The sequence below is a fragment of the Myotis yumanensis genome, unplaced genomic scaffold (assembly GCF_028538775.1).
Source record: "Myotis yumanensis isolate MYYU_CA2020_CCGP unplaced genomic scaffold, mMyoYum1.0.hap1 SCAF_15, whole genome shotgun sequence".
In the NCBI taxonomy this organism is placed as follows: Eukaryota; Metazoa; Chordata; class Mammalia; order Chiroptera; family Vespertilionidae; genus Myotis; species Myotis yumanensis.
This window is the reverse complement of record NW_027223766.1, coordinates 52,181,569-52,203,156: the sequence shown is the minus strand read 5'-3', so window position 1 is coordinate 52,203,156 and position 21,588 is coordinate 52,181,569. Positions and strand designations below refer to the sequence as shown.

The 21,588-nt window shown below is 53.0% G+C and overlaps 1 protein-coding gene across 2 annotated transcripts in view; it reads left to right on the top strand.

Annotated features, from left to right (window-relative positions):
* Positions 1-21,588, top strand: part of FAM135B (family with sequence similarity 135 member B) — an 88,716-nt gene that overhangs the window by 52,897 nt on the left and 14,231 nt on the right. The window contains exons 5-12 of one of the 2 annotated variants that reach the window (XM_070392403.1): positions 3,692-3,762; positions 4,851-5,024; positions 8,508-8,634; positions 15,949-16,102; positions 17,215-17,264; positions 17,668-17,823; positions 18,503-18,576; positions 19,299-19,453. In XM_070392403.1, the coding sequence (XP_070248504.1) occupies positions 3,692-3,762; positions 4,851-5,024; positions 8,508-8,634; positions 15,949-16,102; positions 17,215-17,264; positions 17,668-17,823; positions 18,503-18,576; positions 19,299-19,453 (961 nt within the window). Of the gene's footprint in view, positions 1-3,691; positions 3,763-4,850; positions 5,025-8,507; positions 8,635-15,945; positions 16,103-17,214; positions 17,265-17,667; positions 17,824-18,502; positions 18,577-19,298; positions 19,454-21,588 lie in introns of both variants that reach the window. The other variant, XM_070392402.1, reaches the window with a different exon arrangement.

Here is a 21,588-nt window from a genome sequence, read left to right as displayed (position 1 = left end):
ACAACAGCACAATCACACAGATGCCCTGTGCGTCAGATTAGCGCACGTCAGAGGAGTACATGGAGGAGAACCCACTGCTGCCACTCCCCAGACCCCTCAGTCCCCATCGCCCCATTCCTGTGGAGTACTTCCTGTTGGTAGTCCTTGAATGAGGGGAGTGTACTCCCAGCTGGAACGCAGACCAAGAGGCCTGCCTGCTACTCACAGTCCCAGGTGCTGTGCCTGAGGCCACCTGGCATCCCCGCTTCCCGTGGCTTTCTGTACCCACCCTTCATGGTCCAGGTGGTGACCACGTTCCCCTGCGCGGCTAGAAGTGAAACACTGCCACTCATTCCTCGCTCATGAATCCACCTCCCATCCAGGATGTATGCCCCGTTAAGCACATGCCGGGCCCAGGATAAAATGGCGAGGGAGAGACCATCCTTGGTGTCTTGGGGCTTATATTTTCGTGTTCGATCCATACGCCCCAATGTAATCAAATAAATAAACCAGGTAAGTTCGTCCCTGAGCCTTCCCACGCGTGTGCTCTGCTCGCCGGCTGTGACATGCATTTATAAGGGTGTCAGCAGGAGGCGTTTGCTCCTGATGGATCCTGTGAGCTCCATGGGACCCACCCAAAGTGAGAGCGAGCGCCTGGCGGGCCACGGGGAAAGGTTCGCTGCTGCCTTGGGAGAGACCCTCCGATGATGGACTGTGGGACGGCCCAGAGCTCAGCTCAGCACAAGTTCCCGCAGGACAAGTGACAGGCTGGGGCGGGGGAGGGCGGCTCCCTGGGAGCCAGCACCCGAGCGGACACCCCAGTGCTGAGGTGGAGCCTGGGCGCCCAGAGTTCTGGGGGACAGGCCCCGCGGGCGGGAGGAGGGTGGGGTTCCAGGAAGAGCGAGCGGCAGGGCCACGGTGACCTGCACGGTGAGTGCGGGAAGCGAGCAGGAGGTGGTGGTGGAGAGGCCAGTGGGCCAGATGTCCTGTGCTCTGAAGGCCGCGGGGAGGGAGGCAGCGGAGGCCTCCGCTCTTGCCCGGGGGCACAGTGGCATGTTTTTAGCTTGTCTGTGCCCATATATGCATCTAAGTTCTCTGGTTAGTGTCTCACCGCCGCCCCCCCCCCCGGCCTCTGTCACTCTGTGCCATGCATCCGTGTCTCTGGGCCTGTTTTGCTCGTCAGTTGATTTTGTTCATTAGATTCCACCTGTGAGTTGTGAGGGAGATCATGTGATACTGGTCGTTCCCTGACTGGCTTGTTTTGCTTAGTGCAATGGTTTGTCCACGTTAGGTAAGACCGTATGTGGAGGCTGGGAGCTCCCTGCCTGCTTGGGAGTGAGTCTGCAGTAAGTACCAGCTGCTGCGCTTTCACTACCGTGGACAAAAGTGCTTCCTGGTGCAGGAAAGAAAGAAGAAAAGAACCGAAGGGAAGGAAGGAGGGAGGAAAGGACCCTTGAAGGGAGGCGATGGCATTAACCAAGAAAAGGCGGAGCCGTGGAAGGACCCAGTACATGTGCATGTGAATGTGTGTGTGAGCATGTGTGCATGTACAAGCGTGTGTGTGCAAGTGCGAGCGAGCGTGTGTGTGTGTGTGTGTGTGTGTGTGTGTAGGGCAGGGCAGGAAGCCAACAGGCAACGATGAAATGAATGGTGAGAGAGGGCAGTGACTTCATCCCGGAACACCTTGCAATGAAATATTTTGGAGACATCGGTGAAGTCATAACTGGGCTCAGTCCAGCCCCGATCCTCCCGGCCCGGCTTCCCTCCAAGTCCCAGAGGAACAGCAGCGAGCCTGGATCTGGAGCGCTCCGTGCATCTTCGTTCTGGGCGAATGCTCACCCACAAGGTGGTTGGGGGCTCCTGTGCCAGGCTCGCTTCCTGGGGCTGCGCAGGAGGTTGCGATGCTTGGGCTGTGTGTACACAGCGAGTTTCCTGATTATGCAAAACAGAGCGAGGAGATGAAGTTATTCATAGCCCTTGGATCCAGCAAAATGTTAACTTTTAAAGGCTTTTTTTTTTACAACAAATTTTAAAACACTGGGGGCCTAAAGATAAATTCCACCCATATGTCTCAGCCCGAGTTAAGCTTCCAGGAATATATTTCCAAAGAGGTGAGACAGTGCCATCCCTGCAGGATGAGAACATTCTGGCAAAGGAACGAAGCCCAAAGCGGTGGGGGGAGATGAGCTTATTTATTCCTCAAGATGCATTCGTGTTTCCTGTGTGGCGGCTGTGCTCCTGCGCCAGGGCCAGAGGGAATCTAGGTGACACTGTCCCTCAATGATGCCAGACGGGGTGCTGGGCAAGAAATGGGCGGGGGGTTAGCTGCCGGGGCTCAGCCACAGGCACAGGCGGTCAGGGCCTGAGCCAAGCAGAGCTTCCAACTGCATGGCCTGATCAGGGGTCCCTCCCTCCCTCCCTTCCTTCCTTCCTTCCATTTTTCTTTCCTGAGCTGAAATCTATAATAGAAACGTGCAATTGCCTGATTTTGAAATGTTTGCAACTTTCTGAGGACGAAGCCAAATGTGTCTTCAGATGGAATTTGGCTCACAAGCTTCCGGGCTATAAACCTGAAACACACAAATGTACTAGTGATGGGAAGCCTTGACTGCAAAGATCGAGACAGGCAGGGTGTTGTGGGTTACGGGGGAGCAGGGCTCCGCGAGTCCTGAACGGGGTCCCCGCTGAGTAGGGCCAGTGGTGAGGTCTGGTATTGAGCAAGCAGCTCCCCTTTGCGGGGGAGGGTGATGGTGCTTCCTGTGGGGAAAGAAGGGGCTGGTGCCATCCTTAGATGTGTGTGAGCATCGGGCAGGTAGGACAGGTAGACACCAGTGCGAATTCACGCAAACAGAGCTTTGGCAAGCTCAGAAGGGGTGCAGCCATGGTGAGGCCATAAAATGCCGAAGCGTCTTAAAGCATAAATGGTGACGTGGAACGGGCCTCGCGGCAAAGGATGGGCTTCCTCAGGATGCTGAGCCACCTCGGGAAATGACGCCACTGCCCCAGCATTGGGCTCCCTGTACACCTGGACATGGTGCCCGCCGGGCAAGGGTGCCCGAGGGCAGAGGTGACAATACCTGCAGTGTTACCCACCGCTAGCCAGGTGGCTTTCCCTGCTCCCCCCGCAGGCGCTGGCCTGGGACATGGTTCTCCTGCTTAAAATAACTCCACATCAGCCCAGCTGGCGGGGCTCAGTGGTTGAGCTTCCATCTATGAACCAGGAGGTCACAGTTCGATTCCTGGTCAGGGCACATGCCCAGGTTGCAGGCTCAATCCCCAGTAGGGGGTGTATAGGAGGCAGCAGATCAAAGATTCTCTCTCATCATTGATGTTTCTCTCTCCCTCTCCTTTCCTCTCTGAAATCAATAAAAAAAATAATAATTTCATGTTAAATCTGTTTGGGGTACGAGGTTCTTGAGGTCCCGCAATGTAGAAAAATTGTTTAACTATCATTTCTTTGGCCAATGGGATTCTTCCCCAAATTGGACTGCATCAGTCCCTCCCATTTTCCATGCAGTGCTCACAGACATCCTGTCCCACCAGAGTTCCGTGGCACATGCATGGACCAGTGTGATCTCACATCACTGCTTCCTGGTGAGATTGCTCTTCTAGACGTTGGGACAGAGCGGCCGGAGTTGTCAAATTCAGCCTCCCCACTCGCAGTTTCCCAGACCTGACCCCTGAACTCCCTCGAGCTTTGTTTCTCCCGCAGGTGGAAGAGGCCCTGAGTGAAGTCGACTTTGAGCTCAAGGTGGACCTGCACTTCACGGACAGCGAGCAGCAGTGAGTGCCCTTGAACTTGTGAATCCTGGCACCACATTCCCTCCCCCAGCCCTTCCCCACCTGGGGCAGCCTCATGGCCATGAACCTCAGAACACCTTCAGAAATGCCTTTCTCTGACTGACTTATTCACTTAGCATAACACCTCCTAGGTCCACCCATGCTGTCACAAAGGGTAAGATTTTGCTCTTCTTGATTTTTAAAAAATGTTCTAAGAAGTATGTTTTATGATTTCAGAAAGGGAGGGAAAGGGAGGGAGAGAGAGGAACATCAATGATGAGAGAGAATCATTGATCGGCTGCCTCCTGCACGCCCCACACTGGGGATGGAGCCCTCAACCTGGGCATGTGCCCTGACTGGGAATTGAACAGTGATCTCCTGGTTCATAGGTCGATGCTCAACCACTGAGCCATGCTGGCTGGGCAGATTTTGCTCTTTCTTATGGCCGAGTAATGTTCCACTGTATATGTGCACCACAGCTTTTTAATCCTCTCGTCTACTGACTTGAGTGGCTTTCATATCTTGGCTATTGTAAACGAAGGCTGCAATGAACGTAGGGGTGCATACATTCTTTTACTTGCTCCTTTTAATAATCCAACATTTGGTCAACTCCTACAGTTTGCCATGGACTGTGCTAGGTGTTGGGGTATGAAGTTGAATTTGTCACATCACCTGGTCTTAAGAGGTGGGGTCTAGTGGAAAATGCAGACTCTCAGAGGCAGCTCAGTGCTGGCATCTGTCGGGAAATAAAGTGAGTGTGAATGGGGGGCCAGGCGGGGTCCCCCCTGAGACGAGCCTCGGACAGAGTCTGGCTGTCCTTCCATCCTTGGCGGTGGGCTTGGAGGCAGTGACAGCGGAGCACACATCCCAGATCTGCCAGGAAACAGCAGGATGTCTCTCTCCCCTCCTCCGAGCCTCAGTTTCCTCATCTGCCTGTCATGGGAAAGACACCTTCCACCAGGTGGTCTTCGCAGGGGTTGGATGACTGAGGCATGGTGGCGGGTGGCTAGGGTGAGGCTGTCACCCAGATCTGCCTGGACGGAGGCAGCAATGACGCCGTCACTCACCCGAGCCACTTGCTTGCCTTGCAGGCTGCGGGACGCGGCGGGGGCCCCTGTGATCAGCAGCCGGACGCTCGGCTTACACTTCCACCCCCGCCGAGGCCTGCACCACCAGGTGCCCGTCATGTTCGACTATTTCCACCTGTCGGTGATCTCGGTGACCGTCCACGCCGCCCTGGTGGCCCTGCAGCAGCCCCTGATCAGGTACGGCGCCAGGAGCCCGAGGGCACCTGCTGGTCACACCGCCATGGAGGGGGCCTGAGGGACACGGAGGTGGCAGCATCGGTCAGCACTGACCAGAGATGCTCCTCCCAGGCTGCAGGTGGGGCGCAGAGCCGCACTGCCGGGCAGGGAGAGGTGGGCGGGGCAGCTGAGGGTGCCAGGAGCCCAGGGGGCACAGGCCCGGGTCAGATAAGAGTACAGACCCAACCCGAAGACTTGGCTGCTACGCCTGGCTCGGCTTTGCCTCAGTGGGCCCACTTGAGAAGTCACGCGACGGCCCTGAGACTCCTGCTCTTCCTCTCTAACAGGACCGGGTCCTGTCCATCGAGGTTTCGTGACTCTCAGGGAGGGCAGTGCCGGGCAGTGCCGGGCAGGGCAGGGCAGGGCTCTGGTGCCTCCCCACTCGCAGGGGAGGAGCTCGATGGAAACACTGGCTCGGGCTCCTCCTCGGGGGTAAAAATAGACCTGGCTCCCGCCCTCTCATCCGCAGGAAGGGTTCTGTTTGTTCGCTCACAGTGTCTGGGAACAAAGACAGCCCTTGAATGTCATGGGAAATGCCTGTCAAATAGGGCCAGCCCTGGTTTTTCTAGAAAAGCCATTTCCAAGGCGTCGGGTAAATCCAATCAGAAGAAAGCTGGTGTGAAATGAAAACTTAGCCTAGAAAGACCCGTCTCTTCCTGAGGCCGACAGAGGAGAGACCCAGTTTCACCCTCTCGAGGACCATCGGGTGTCAGTTGAGGGATTCAGATCCACTGAATGGATCAAGACCACGCTTTCATCAGGTAATGAGGCATTTTATAAAAATATATTTCTGTTGCTTTCAGAGAGGAAGGGAGAGGGGGAGAGAGAGAGAAGCATCAATGATGAGAGAGAATCATTGATCAGCTACCTCCTGCATGACCCCCATGCAGGGGATCGAGCCTGCACCTGGGGCATGTGCCCTGACCAGGAATCGAACTCTGACCTCCTGGTTCATTGGTCGATGCTCAACCACTGAGCCATGCCACCCAGGCAGTGAGTTATTTTATTAATTTATAGTTTGTCCCCCGAATGTGCCACACATCTCCTTGCTCAAATATATGCTATATTTCGTCTGGAATATTCCTTCCCAGCAAGCTGGACACTTGTTTCACATCTCAGTTAGAAACAAATCAGCCTGAAGAGTCTGTTACCCTTGATTGGATTTGTGGTGTCATCAGCAATAGCTATAGAACCACAATGATGACCACGTTAGATTTTATTTCCTTTGTGGTGTGACCGGCAATCGCTACCAGCCTTTATGGAGTCATCTCTATTCATCAGCACAGCACTTAAAGCTGCACTTGTCTGGCCCCTTGAAACCCTCATAATAACCCCCAGAAACAGAGGCCCCGGGATGTTTAAAAACCATTCCCAGCCCTGGCCGGCGTGGGTCAGTGGTTAGAGTGGCAGCCTGTGCTTTTTGGAATCAAAAGGTCGCACGTTCAATTCCTGGTCAAGGGCACATGCCTTGGTTGCAGGTTCCCTCCCAGCCCTGGTCAGGGTGCAAGCAGGAGACAACCGATCAATGTGTGTCTCTCACACAGATGTCTCTCTCTCTCTCTCTCTCTCTCTCCCCCCCCCCCCCCCCCCCCGCTCTCTGAAAAAACAATGGAAAAAATATCCTCAGGTGAGGATTAACAAAAAAATAAAAATAACCTACTCCCATGTCACAGAGCTGATAGGCGCTGCTGCTGGGGTCGAACCCTGGCTACCTGGGCACACTGGCTGCCTCTTAATACCTGTCCACACTCTACTTGGGCGACATCCCTCACTCCTCATCCTTCCACCCAGTTTGGCTTATAAACTGCTCTACACTCACTGGCCTAAGTTCACCTCTCGTATTCCGCCTGCCTCTCTCTAGCCCAGTGGTTCCCAGCGTGGGGCACACTCCCCACAGGGCGGGGGGCAGTTTGCTTTTTTAAGGGGGGCAATTTGAGAATGAGTTATTAACAGTGAATTTTTTGCATTTCTTATGGTTCTAGGGGCCTCATATACAGCATATAAACATGTTGTGACATATTTATGCATGTCAGATCTCTATTATATTTTTGAAACTTTATTTGCTATTTCTTCATATCATTTCATATTATTATTATTTTTTAACAATTTCTTAGTGATTTCTTCCTCAGTACTTCAGCTGTCGTTTTGTTCTTTTATTTTTCTCTTTCACGGATGCCATGTTCTTTGGAAGCTTGTTTAGACCAAGTTAATGGCCTTTTCAGCTTCCTCCACGTGACTAGGAGTCACTTTTTGAATAATGAGAATTATATGTCACAGAGGGGGGGTAGGGCATCAGGATTTTAGAGATGCTTAGGTGGGGCACGGCCAACAAAAGGTTAGAGACCACTGCTCTAGACCAAAGTGTGTTTACCGTGAGGGCTGTGTCTTAATCATGTTGCTACCTTAACCCCGACTCAGCCCAGTACATGGCAGGCACCCACTGAATACCTGACTAACAAATGAAGCAGAAATACAGTGCTTGCTTCATCTCCCCACCAGCGTTCTAAGCAGACACGGGGTCTCCGGGATTAACACCTTGCAGGGCCCCTTCTGGGCACCTGTGCTTCATGATGTCATCTGAGGGTATTTATCCTCAGGTCCTCTTTGCCATCAGAGGCTTGGAATCTCCCTGCAGGAAGAAGAATGCCCATAAAATAGTCTTGACAATGGAAGACAATTGACGTTAGGGTAATTAATAAAAGAGATGGAGAGAAAGAGGCCATGAGAACACAGAGACTTTGTCACTCTATCAGTGGAGGAAAATCACAAAGGTGAAGGAGGTGGTCATGAACCCAAATATGAGAAATTCAAGTGATTGCATCGGCTTCCGAATCCCCTTCCATCTGCCTGTGACCGTCGCCTTCACACCCATCAGCTGGTCTTCCTGTTGACTTGTCCAGCTGGGCGGGGCCTGCACAGTTGTCCATGGAACAGATTACAGCATCTCCAACCGGCATCGACCTCGTGGGCTTCCTTGTCACAGCAGTCTGACAGCCATGATCCTACTAGGACCGCCCCTTCTATGGGACTTGTCTTGTGGGCTCCCCAGCTATTCCCCCAAGGAACTGACTTGGTGGAATCATCTTTCTCTACATCAGCGGTTCTCAACCTGTGCGTCGCGACCCCTTTGGGGGTTGAATGACCCTTTCACAGGGGTCACCTAAGACCATCGGAAAACACATATATAATTACATATTGTTTTTGTGATTAATCACTATGCTTTAATTATGTTCAATTTGTAACAATGAAAATACATCCTGCATATCAGATATTTACATTACGATTCATAACAGTAGCAAAATTACAGTTATGAAGTAGCAACGAAAGTAATTTTATGGTTGGGTCACAACATGAGGAATTGTATTTAAAGGGTCGCGGCATTAGGAAGGTTGAGAACCACTGCTCTACATTCTCTTTCTCCATCTCCACTTCTCTCCTCTTCAGTTTTACTCGCCCAGGAAGAGGCTCCTGGCTTGGAAAGGGCGGCCCGGAAGCGGGCCCGGAGCAGTCCAGCCTTTCTCTGGAGAACCTGGTCTTCGGAGCTGGATACTGCAAGCCGACTTCCTCCGAGGTACGTCAGCGTGGGGCTGGGCAGTGGCTCCGAGACCAGCAAACTTCGCTTTGTGTGTGTGTGTGGCGAGGGGGTGGGGGGGGGGGGGGTGGGCGGTGTTCAATCAAGCGCCAGCTGCTTCAAACGTCCCACATAGAGAGTCGTTGCTCTGGGTAACGACTGTCCCTCCCTGTCACCTGTCCCTCCGGCCCTTGTTTTAATTGCTGCTACTTCCCTCAGACATATTCCAGCTGCCAGGCCTGGGGCAGACGCTGAGGATCCGGTCTGCGTGTGGCACCTCTTTGACCTGGTTCCTCAAAGGATGTGGTTCTCTGGAGGCCACGGGGCATGTTGTGTGGGGCTCCCCGAGGTGGCATGGGAGTGCCAAGGGGGCTGCCCTGGGAGACTTCAGAAACCTTAGGCCTGTGTGGGTGGCAGCTGGGGTCCCTGTGGCTCACTCAGCCCGTCTGATTCTGTTGCATCTACGGAGGTCGAGGGTGACCCGCCACATCTCTCCCTCTGAGCTGTGGTGATGGGAGAGAGAAAAGTCTGGTCTCAGATACCTGCCGTGCTAAGTACGAGGTGACTTGGGGGTGGGGGGTCTTCGCCTCAGGTTCCTCAGCTCTAACATGGGGTAACTGTGTTTTAGAAAGGGTTTCAGGAGTTCACATGTGTCAAAATAGGACCGAAATAGACTCCTAGCAGGCATGTAACACGCATCCTTTTTAAACATTCTTCTTGGCTATTTTGGGGGATGTGTGTCAGAGAAGACACCCTCGTTTCCCCCGGAGTCAGAACGTGCGTTTGTGGGTGCAGCTGTGAGCTTGCTCTCGGGGCGCAGCTCCATGGGTGGCTTTCGGGACCCAATTCTCTTCCGTGCGTCATCCATCTGGGCCCATCCAAACCTGCAGGCTCAGCACTGCACCCACTGCTGCCTGCCCACCTGGCAGGGGCTGCAGGCAAAGAATGAAGCCCCGCCCCCCCACACTACTTCCCTGGGGCTGTGCCTCCAAATCCCTGAGAAGCAGGTGCCTTAGGGGATTGCACTGCGGCCTCACAGACTGCAGCCCCAGCAGGATCAGGGAGCAGGAGCTCCTCCCACACCGGCTCCTGTGAGAGGCCTTTGCACAGGGGCTGGTGGTGAGACCGAGCACTGGAGGGAGGGTTGCTGTGACGTGTGTGTCCCTTTGTCCCCAGCCCCTCCCACCCTCAGCCCCTTCCGACAGCTTCAGATTTAGGGCCTGAGGGAGGCTCGCTCTCCTCCCCATCGCAAGCCCGCAGCTTTGCCTGGGGAATTATTTTCCCCTCCAGCTCCCGGCTTATCTGTCAAAAGGGGTTGGAATGCCTGCCTCGCGGGGTTGCTGAGATTAAATGAATAAGCTTATAAAAGCCTTGAGCTTCCAGCCTGGCATAGCAGTGCTCCGGAAATCCCTGGGCTGGCATTATATTCCTTTTAGTTGATCCACATCATTAAACTGGATGATAATTAAATCGGATGTGACTCCAGGAGCCCCAGTGTGGTCTCGTGGGCAGGACACTCGATGAAGGGACTTGGATAATGTAGTTCTGTTCTTGGCTTCAGCACTAACCTGCTGTGTGACCCTGAGTCCAATGCTTGCCATCTCTGGGTCTCAGTGTCCCATGGAAGGGAGATTGGGTGAGATCGCCCTGGAGGCCTCTGTGCTGTTTGCATGAGACAGAGCACCCTCACAGAGTCGCTGGGCTCTGTGCAATCCAGTCAGCAGACTAGCGGACGGGGCGCACCTGGGCCCGAGGCCCCTCCCTGCCTCTCTGCCCTGGGTCTCAGGTCTGCGCTGGCCCTGGGAGAGCAGAGCGGCAGGTGGGGGGCAGGAGGGAGGCCTGTGTTCCACCACCAGCCTCCCACACTGCCACGCCCTGCACCTCGTACAGGATGTTTCTTCCTCTGACATACAGCAGGAACGCTCCCTGCGTCCTCTGGGCTCATAACTGCTCCGACTGAGCAAATACAAGCCATAACGTGGGCACAGCTGTTCACCGAGCAGTTCAGACTTGACAGGGGTTCCTGCAAAGAACAGTGGTACTCTCGGCCCTGGCCTTGCAGTAAAGAAATCCACATTTAAAGGGACTCTGCACTTCCTTGCCTTGGTCCTTGAGTCTAAGTCAGTGAGCCATCTGGGACTCACTCTCCTTCCCCCCGTCAGTAAAGTAACAGCAATACTTGGGGTGTCGACAGGCGAGACAGTGCACACCCCGGTGACGAAAGCTTCTGGAGGGCAGGTTCCAGGCTCAGCGATTCTAGAAGCCAACGGAGAACTGGCTATTGTCATCCTCCCCTCAAAAATATCAGCCTGTCCTCCCGATCCGTGTCCCGTTTTCCCTGAAAAATGAGCAGGGCCTGTGGGATCTTCCCAGCCCCTCGCTGGCTGCCTCCAGTCTTCTGCATAATTGAATGTATTTGATAGTTCCGATCATCCTGAGGAATCACTTTACAAATATTGAAATAATAAGAGATCCATCAGAGCACCAGCGGTGCAACATTACCTTTGGTTCCCATGGCAACCAGGGCGCTCGTGTTCGGCGGGGTGGTTATTAATGGCATTTGCCCCGGCTGTGGGTTGGGTTGGCTCGGTAAGCGCTCACCCGGGGTGTTTATCATCACCTGCCGTGCGTGCAGCTCATTTCGACTTATGTCTATTGTGGGGATTTTAGAAATGGGTTTTCATTTGCTGGTTTGGTTCTATTTGATTTTTCAGAAGGTATGTGGTCAGCGTCTGGTAAGCAGCTTCTTGGCTGTGTTGCTTCGTCGGTCCTCTGTGTGTGCGTGTGTTTTGGGAAGGCAGGTCACTGAACGGGTTCAAGGGGATCTCTGGGGTGTAGACTCGGTGGCTGTAGGACACCTCAGGAAGCAAGAAATCCAGCACCCAGACGGCAGAAAGGAGGAGGGATACTCACTGAGCAATGACTGTGCTGCCCACAGTGCTCACTTTTTCCAAGTACAACGATCTCCTCCGAGTCTCCTAACGTCCACGAACCTTTTAAAGTAGGAGAGCCATTCTACAGGTGAGCAAACTAAGAATCTGAGAGTCCAGGCATACTTCCTAATGGTAGTTGTTTGAACCAGAATTCGAACCCAGCTCTAGATAACTCTGGAGTGATTGTTCTCTTGTGTGCATTTGCACTAATGTGAGCTCGGCCCACGCTTGTTCTCATGGTTGATGTATTTAGCGTGGTTGGCGCGTGGCCAATACGGAATTAATTTTCCTGCGCCTGTTTTTACTGGTCTCATTTCCTTTAGTACAGTTACAATTAGAAGTAATAGAAGTAGAATGATTCCTCGTTTTGCTCACGTGCACATAAAAATTGCAATTTGCAAAGCAGTGTTAGAATCCAGGGTGACACACAATCCCTCATGCTTTTAAAATGTCTACGTGGTGATTTTTATGAAACACATACACCTGATCGAATTGGAGAATAGAACTGGTTTTCCTTAAATCAGAGCCTTCCTTCAAATTAGATCATAAAAACAAAGACATTCATCAGGAAAGTGTGGGGTTCTGTGATGCTCTGAAAACTAGATTTGCCTGTTCGATGTGAGTAGTGGAATGTTCTTAATTAAATATGAAGAATGCCATGTGCCTACGGCTCATGGAATTGCTGAACATTGCACACCGTTTGGGGAGTAACTTTTAACGGAAAAATACATGGAAATGAAATAGGAGCAATGAAAGTGCTGACACTGAATGTCTGAACAGATGGGTTCAGCATTTTCACACGTGAAGTGTTCAGGAATTTCTCCCCGACGGTGGTCGCCTTGGCTGAGGATCTGCTGTCTGCAGATCTGTGTGACCAGGCACAGCTGTACAGTGACCTGTGCATGTCATCCAAAGGCTCTGCAGCATCACCTCTTCCAGGAAGCCTGCCCTGCCCATCCCACCACACATTCCTAGCATCTTCTAATGGGACTCCACATTTCACAACTGGGTATTTGTGTCCCAGGTTCCTCCAACTAAAGAATTGTTTCCCTGCCCTAGCTGGTATGACTCAGTGGATAGAGCATCGGCCTGCGGACTAAAGGGTCCTGGATTTGATTCCAGTCAAGAGCATGTACCTCAGTTGCAGGCTCCTCCTTGGCCCGGGCCCTGGTTGGGGCATGTGCAGGAGGCAACCAAATCAATGTGTTTCTCTCATCAATATTTTTCTGTCTTTACCTCTCCTTTCCACTCTCTCTAAAGATCAATGGAAAAATATCCTCGGGTGAGGATTTTAAAAGAAAAAAAAAGGAGTTGTTTCCCCTAGGGCCGTGGTTGGCAAACTGCGGCTCATGAGCCACATGCGGCTCTTTGGCCCCTTGAGTGTGGCTCTTCCTAAGCCTTAGGAGTACCCTAATTAAGTTAATAACAATGTACCTACCTATATAGTTTAAGTTTAAAAAATTGGGCTCTCAAAAGAAATTCCAGTCGTTGTACTGTTGGTATTTGGCTCTGTTGACTAATGAGTTTGCCGACCACTGACCTAGGGGGTAGGGTGTGAGGGGGCGGAGGGCGCTGAATTTAGAGCAGTTAGGATCATGATGATGATGGAATGGAACTGGCCCTGTGCCTTGCTGGAGAATAGAGAGAAACCCAGTGGGACTCCCAATCATACTTGTAGTCAACGGATGCATTTACCCAAGATGCATCGTTCATTGGCACTAAGATAACTCACAGGAGGGTTTTGAATTATTCAGGGTTAATATGTCAACTTATCTAATTACTAGCGCTTTCTTGCTTTTAAAGGTTTAAATCGGCCCGGCTCTCTCGGGGATGTAGGAATTGAGCGATTCACTAAAGAAAATGCCATCACATATGAAAGGGTTCATAAGGATTTCCTACTGATAAGAACCCTAAGACTAATGGGCCTTGCCTCTGTCCTGCTTATGGGAAGTTGTCTTCCCTCTCTCGCCCAAAGAGGGCAGCGAAGGCCCTGTCCAAGGTGCTGAAGCTACTGAGGGTTGGGAGGAGGCGAACCTGACCCCCTGACCCCAGGCTATTCTGTCATTCCAAGCCCACTGAATTTCTAGGGCACTCTGTTGCTTTGCTTCATAAAATGGAAGTCAATAAAACTGGCCTTGCAGTGACTTGGAGTCAGAACAGTGTATTTTAAAAATCGCTGCTTAAAACAGGCTCATACACAGAGAGGAAAGGAAACCACGTTGAGGAATCAGGAAGGAAAACAATGAGCAACAAGGATGGTCAGGCCTGATGCTCAGCCACACAGTGTGCGCTTGTCCTCGGCACCGGACAGAGCGCTGAACTCTCAAAGGGTGGTGAGGACGAACACTGATGAGGGAGGACTTGCTCCTGAGGAGCCCTAAGAAAGTGCCCTTGTGAGCAGGGAGCAGGGCCAGAAACGGGGGGCTTGGGGCTCCTCGAAGCAGGCAGACTAGGGACCCATCCCCCTGGAGCTGACGGCTTTATGAACCTGCTGTCGGCTTTTATTTCTGCTGAGTCACCGCTGGCGGAGGCACTGCGGGACTAAATGAATGCCTCCGTCAGTGCACACAGACCCGCTGGGCACCTGGCCGCTGCCAGCCATGGTTTCCGGAGGCCCAGGCCGCGCACCGAGAAAGGCCTTCCCCCGCTAGCACTCTGCTCGGGAGTGTTCCCCCTGCGGCAGAGCGGAGTGGCCACGTATAAGTCATTAGGCTCTTTGAGCCACAGTCTTTTGATCTGGGAAATGGAAATAGGAGTTTGTATTATTTATTTTTATTTCATTTTAATTCTCACCTGAGGATATTTTTCCATTGATTTTCTTTTAGAGAGAGGGAAAGACAGAGAGAAACATCGATGTGAGAGAAACACATCAATTGGTTGCTTCCTGTACATGCCCTTGACCAGAATCGAACCCAGGACTTTTCAATCCATAGGCTGATGCTGTATCCACTGAACCTAACGGGCTAGGGCTGGATTATCTATTATTTGGTCTGATAAGAAAGAACTTCAAGGCATGAGACGTGGTCAAAGCAAGGAACAGAGAAATGTCCAGAGCATTTGCCAAATTGTGGGTACATGTGTGTGTGCTTTCAGGACACACCTGCACATATGAAGTGCACATGCACCCATGTATGCACATAGGCATGTGGACATATTCTAGAAGGATCCATCAGGAATGATTTGGTTCTGGGGAGTGAGGCACACTATGTTGTGTTTCCTCAGTAATACGGAGATGTTTACATATTTCTATTCATTTTGAAAATCAGAATTGACGATCCAATGAGATGAAGCAGATGGTAGGACTCTTCAGATGCCTCGTCAGCAGTGGGTTCCTCTTGCTCCAGAGACCTGGGGAGTCCGACACGCACCTGCTTACGCGCTCTGTTAGCTTTTCTACAGCCGTGCTGATGTCCGGTCTGAACACACTGGGAGAGGGGATGGGAGGGCGTGGGTCACCCGAGCGCCTGTGAGCACAGACGTCCGAGAGATGGAAATTTTTGCTTATGAAATGGGAAAGGCTTTTGATTCCGGTCCCTGTGTGTGGAATGTGTCACTTAGGTTCAAACCAGAAGGGACCTCAGAACGGGAAACCAGGTTTGTCCACGGCCCTGTGTGTTCACACTCAGAGCCTCGCACAGATGCTCGCCCAGCACGGATGACCTCACCTCCCACCTTCTTCCTAGTGCGTGTTTCTCCTTCTCAGCAGGGGCACTACTCACCCCCTTGCCTGAGGGCCTTGCTGAATTCCTCATCTCCCTGGGAAAAGGAGCCTCCCGCTGTCTGTCCCCATGGCCCAGTGGTTCTCAACCTGTGGGTCGCGACCCCTTTGGGCGTCGACCGACCCTTTCACAGGGATCACCTAAGACCATTGGAAAACACATATATAATTACATATTGTTTTTGTGATTAATCACTATGCTTTAATTATGTTCAGTTTGTAACAATGAAAATACATTCTGCATATCAGGTATTTACATTACGATTCATAACAGAAGCAAAATTAAAGTTATGAAGTAGCAACGAAAATAATTTTATGGTTGGGAGTCACCACAACATGAGGGACTGCATTAAAGGGTCACAGCATTAGGAAGGTTGAGAACCACTGCCATGGCCTCTCCTAGTGGGTTGGGGGGAGGCCGTGCTGGGTGCATTCAGCTGTCACAGCCTGTGAGGCTGGTCACCTCCACCCCCCCCCCCCCCCCCCCCCCGTTACTGTGACTATGACTGTGACTGTCACCGTCTTCCTGTGAGGGTGGGGAGCCAGAGGCTCGCACATGGCGGTGTTTTTCCCACACACAGGGACGGAGAGACTCGAGCCTTTTGCACTTTCCTCAGGCCCAGGCCGTGCGACGGTCCTCAGCTTTGGTTTCTGTCCCAGCAGGGCAGCTTCTACGTGCCCTCGGAGAACTGCATGCAACGCGCTCACAAGTGGCACCGGGGGCTGTGCCTGTTGCTCCTGCACGCCTACCGGGGGCTCCGCGCCTACTTCCTGCTCATCATGACGGATGTCCCGGAGCTGCCACACATGGAGCTGGGTAAGGGCCGGCCCAGGGGACATGCATCCCACAGCCTTTTCTCTGTCTACTGGGGCGCGAGCAAGTCCGCACGCTTCAGTAAACCTCCGAGTAACCAGGTTACTCAGGTTGGTATTTCTGTTCTGTGCATCATTCTAGGAGAGAATCTTAGATGTGCAAATGCAGGAAGAAAAGACGCAACAACTCTAGAAGTATGCATGCATTCATTCATTCATTCACCCACCGAGCATTTATTGATCACCTACTATATACTTGACACTGTTGGAACATAATGGTAGTTTATAGCCTTGTCTTAATTAGGTGATAATTATGGCATTGCAAATTACAAGAGCGCACAAGAAATAAATACATATATAAAGAAATAATAAGAAATAAATACAAATATACCCTTTAACATGGATGACCACAGAAACCTCAGTGGCCTCACAATGGTTTTCTGGGGATGGATTGCTTCCTGCCCATCACCAAACATTGTGGAGACCATTGGACCTCTTGATTGACAGATGGTGGAACTGAAGCTCAGAGAGGTCAAATGACGGCTCAGGGTCACACAGCAGCGTGTGGCCGCACCATGTCAGGAGTGCAGGGGTCCTGCAGTGACTCCCAGGGTAGGGTCCTGGCTTCATGCTACTCACTCACAGCAGGTGGAATGTCAGGGTTCTGTTCAAAGTCCTCTAATGAGGCCCCTGTGCCCCTAGACCAGAAGCCAGGTCCTTAGCCTGGGATTCAAGGTTAACAAAAGAAACCCGCTGGGTCCCTCAGCTTCTGTTGGCTCTGCGGCTCCACCTCGCTGGACTTCCAATCATCATTAGTGCAATGGAGATGCAAACCTGTGTCCCACATGTGTGAAGCATATGTGTGTGAGTGTGTGTGTGTGTGTGCACACACACATGTACCTGCAAAGGCACCAAAGAAGGTGGAGTCACTTTGAACTTGCACCAGGAGCCCTTGTTGGCCTTGTGGAGGGTGACATCACAGGCTCCAAGTCAGGTTCATCCCCTTTGCCTCCCGGAGCCAGAAGGCAGTAGGGACGGACGGAAGGAGAGTCCTCGGGCAGTGGCTGTGTGCCAGGGCGTGTCTGTTTTATTGCGCGCTGTCCTTTCTTTTCCCAGAGTCCCTCGCTGTTGAAGAAACGCTGAATCGGCTGTGCTTGGAGCTACAGGTAATGGGAGAACCGTCCCCTCCAGTCTGAACAGCTGGGGTTATGCCAGGCAGACATGGTTCTCACTTGATAAAGAAATCAGCGCTGAGCTCAGCCGGTGTGGCTCAGTGGTTGAGCGTTGACCTATAAACCAGGAGGTCATGGTTTGATTCCCCGTCAGGGCACATGCGCAGGTTGCAGTCTCCATCCCCAGTGTGGCATGTACAGGAGGCAGCTGATCCATGGTTCTCATCATTGATGCTTCTGTCTCTCTCTCCTTCCTTCCCCTCTGAAAACGATAAACACACACACACACACGCACACACACACACACACAATGGGGAAGTCGGTGAAGACACCAGGGAGGAGACTGCAGTCGCTTCCTGGAGGAGGGGCCTTTACCCCCGCCGCTCTGCCCCCTCAGATGCTGAACAACCCGGAGAAGATAGCCGAGCAGATAAGCAAGGACCTCGCCTGGCTGGCCTCCCACCTGACGGCCCTGTGGACCCAGTTCCTAGACATGGTGACGCTGCACGCCCACGTGACGGCTTACCTCACGCAGGAGCATCACACCCTGCGGGTGAGGGGCCGCAGCAGTGGGGCTGTTGGGCAGAATGGGAATCGGGGTTGACTCTGGAGATGGCAGTGGGGCAGGGGTAGACCACCCCCTGCACAGGCATGAGATGTCTTTGAACTTAGCCTCTCACACCTTGGCTCTGCCTTCATGACACCTCCCTCGGCTGCCAGATGAGAGCAGAGTCCGTCGCAGGGCTATCACACGAGTTTTGAAAAGTATTTTAAAACGTAAGACATCCTTCATGGCGTATCTTTGTGCTGCGAGCTTGGATGCGCCGTCTCCTCGCGCACAGCGGGAGGACCCCGTGGCTGAGTCTGCAGAGGCTTGGGGACGCCCGTGCGTGGCTGGCTTTGCACATTCTGTTTCATCTGCATGCATTTATGGTCCCCGTGTTCACATGTCTTACACTCTAGTCGGAGAAATAAGCCTCAAGTAGGAAAATGACAGAAAGCAATGTAAGAACCGCTTCCTAAACATGCGTTGAACTCTGTCCATAAGCCGTGTTGGGGCGAGAGCTGTGAGTGACAGAGGCCCCTACGGGGGAAGAGAAAGATTGTTCCAGAACTTGGGGGGTGGGCTCAGAGCCTCCCTTTACGGCTGACCTCCGGGACCTTGATGTCCTTATAAACACCAGGGGACACCTGTCCATGAGTGGAATGGTGCACGTGACTCTCGCCCTCAGGTGCGGAGGTTCTCCGAGGCCTTCTTCTACATGGAGCACCACAAGCTCGCCGTCCTGACCTTCCAGGAGAACCTGTGAGTACCCCTCCTGCCCGCGCTGCACCCTAGGAGTCGGCACTCGAGATGGTGTTCAACCCGCCGCCGCCCTTTGCCCTTGGCCGCCAGCCGTGTGGGAGGAGGGTCTTCCCGCCTCTGCCCACCGGGCTGCGTGCTCTGCGCAGGGGGGAGGCAGGCGGACCGCAGAGGCAAGGCTGGCGGGGCAGGGTCCCAGCCCTGCCTCCTCATGCTGAGTGTCATTGTGGTTCTACAGACAGAACAGGGCTCCCAGGCCCCCAAAGGCACCTGCGGCGAGTCCTCTGCAAAAAGCAGTTAGAAGCAGATGGTGTGGCTGTGACCACGAGTATGTGAGACAAGACCCAGGGACTTCGCCGTGGCTGTGAAATGCCTTTAGCATAAGATTTAAGACAGAACTTCCTCATGGAGGGGACTGGTGAATGTTTAAGTTCCCCTTTCTCCAAAATTAAAGAAAAAATTAAAACCTACTCAGAAGAGTCAGAGGGTTGACAGATGGGGTCCTCCCCTCTCCGGGTTCCCTGGCGAGCAGAACAGCGTCCCCAAGACGTGTCGGCCTTGGCCACACAGGTCCCACGAGGGCCACGGGCGGGGAGGAAAGGGCGGCAGACAGACGGCAAGGTCCGAGTGAGCTGAACATTCCTGAAGGTTTTCCTGGGAGAAGGGGGCGGGTGGCGAGTTGAAAGCCTGTAACTCTTCGGACGCTCCCCGGGCCGTGCCCCCAGGGTGCAGTCGCACAGCCAGCTGTCCCTGGACCTGCGGAACTCGGAGTACCTGAGCACCATGCCCCCGCTGCCCGCCGAGTGCCTGGACATCGACGGCGACGGCAGCACCCTGCCCGTCATCTTCGAGGACAGATACGTGGACTGCCCCGCGCCAGGTGTGTCTTGGTTTTGGAGACTTAAGAGCAGCGCTTACCAGTGGGCCCCATCCATTGCTCTGTTCACATCCCAACAGCAGTGGGACTGGGTGAGGGAAAGAGTTTCTTAAGCCCTAGTCGGTTTGGCTCAGTGGATAGCACGTCAGCCCACGGACTGAAGGGTCCCGGTTCCATTTTGGTCAAGGGCATGTTGCAGGCTCGATCCCCGGCCTGGTCAGGGTGCGTGCAGGAGGCACCCAGCGCCTGGGTCGCTCGCTTATCGCTTATGGATGTTTTCAGGGCGGCTGCAAGCTGAGATTTGTAGCGTGTTTGAAAAGTCAGGTGACTTCCAGGGCAGCGCAGCCTCAGGAAGGAGGATGCATTTGGCTCTCAGGTGAATCCTGCCACCTAGTGTCCACACCGTGTATGACGGCTGCAATGCGGCTCTCAGGTGACCGACTCTACGTCTACTCTGCGTGAGACCCTCTGCTCCTCTCATCGTTCCTCAGTCATAGGAGTGAAAGCAGCATGTTGTTCTCCGGGCAGCATCAGGCTTCCTCACTGGCCTCCCGACGTCCCGTCTCAACCGTCCCGGATAAATCTGATCCATCTGTTACGTCTGCTCCAAGGACCCACCAATCACCTGCTGCCTGTACTAGGAGGCCCAGAACCCACATTTACACAGGGCGTTCAAGCGCGTCCATCTAACCGTCTGACCTCACCCCCATCCCCTCTGGTCACTCTTGCTCCATCCACATGGGATACTTGAGGCCTGACCAGACCGTGCGCCCAGGCACCGGGGCCTGTGCCCACGCCGCCCCCTTCCTGGCACGACTCATCTTCCTGCAAGACGGTGGATTCACAATCTGCAGGGTACAGCCCACGTTTCCTTTGGCAGGAGACCCAGCCACCGTTCTGCATATGTTTCTCAGTATTTTTCTCAATACATTTTAATTGATTTCAGAGAGGAAGGCAGAGGGAGAGAGAGAAACATCAATGATGAGAGAGAATCACTGATCGGCTGCCTCCTGCATGCCTCCTACTGGGGGTCGAGCTCGCAACCTGTGCATGTGCCCTGACTGGGAATCCAACCGTGACCTCCTGGTTCATAGGTTGATGCTCAACCACTGAGCCATGCCACCCAGGCCTTACTATTTCTTAAAACCCTTAAAAGCAGAGACTGGCTCACTACTATAACGCATCCTCACTTTCCCTCTCCCTAAGCCATGGCCCAGTATAGGGCTTTGCCAGTGGGACATGTGAGTGCACCATGTGTGGGACTAAATGAGGGTGAAGGTGCATTTTTTCCAAACCAATGCAGCCAGTTCCAGAGACTCATTGCTTCGGTTCAGCTGCATCTCGGTTCTCTTCAAGGCATTTATGAATGTGATTCTATGACCACATGGCAGCCACGGTGCTGGCCTTGGGGTGTACATATTCCTAAAACACAGGCTCTTTTCTCCAGTGGGAATAAGAAATGCACCATGGGTTACAGTATGGTGGTAGGCGTGTTACATTACATGTGGGTTATAGCATGGGGGTAGGCGTGTTACATTACATGTGGGTTATAGCATAGGGGTAGGCGTGTTACATTACATGTGGGTTATAGTATGGGGGTAGGCGCGTTACATTACATGTGGGTTGTAGCATGGGGGTAGGCGTGTTACATTACATGTGGGTTATAGCATGGGGGTAGGTGTGTACTGTACATGTGGGTTGTAGCATGGGGGTAGGCATGTACTGTACATGTGGGTTGTAGCATGGGGGTAGGCATGTACTGTACATGTGGGTTGTAGCATGGGGGTAGGCGTGTACTGTACATGTGGGTTATGGCATGGGGATAGGCATGTACTGTAATGTGTGCAGAGAGGATGCTGGGATACGCATTGAGGACGTCTAACTTGCTGTGGCCTGTGGGACGGCTCCCGGGGGAAGGGAAATTAGCTCAGCCTCTCGAGACACAAAGAACGTGTCCAGGGAAGCAAGAGACCCATTTCCCTACGATCTTCGTCCCAGTCCTTGACCCAACCATGCATTTCACGCCAGGGGGTGCGATGAGGGTCCCGCAGAGCCCATGCGTTTTTATGGGCCTGTCTCAGTGGCTTACTCCATGTTAATGTTCTGTGGGGATTACAATCCTTCAATGTCTATTAAAA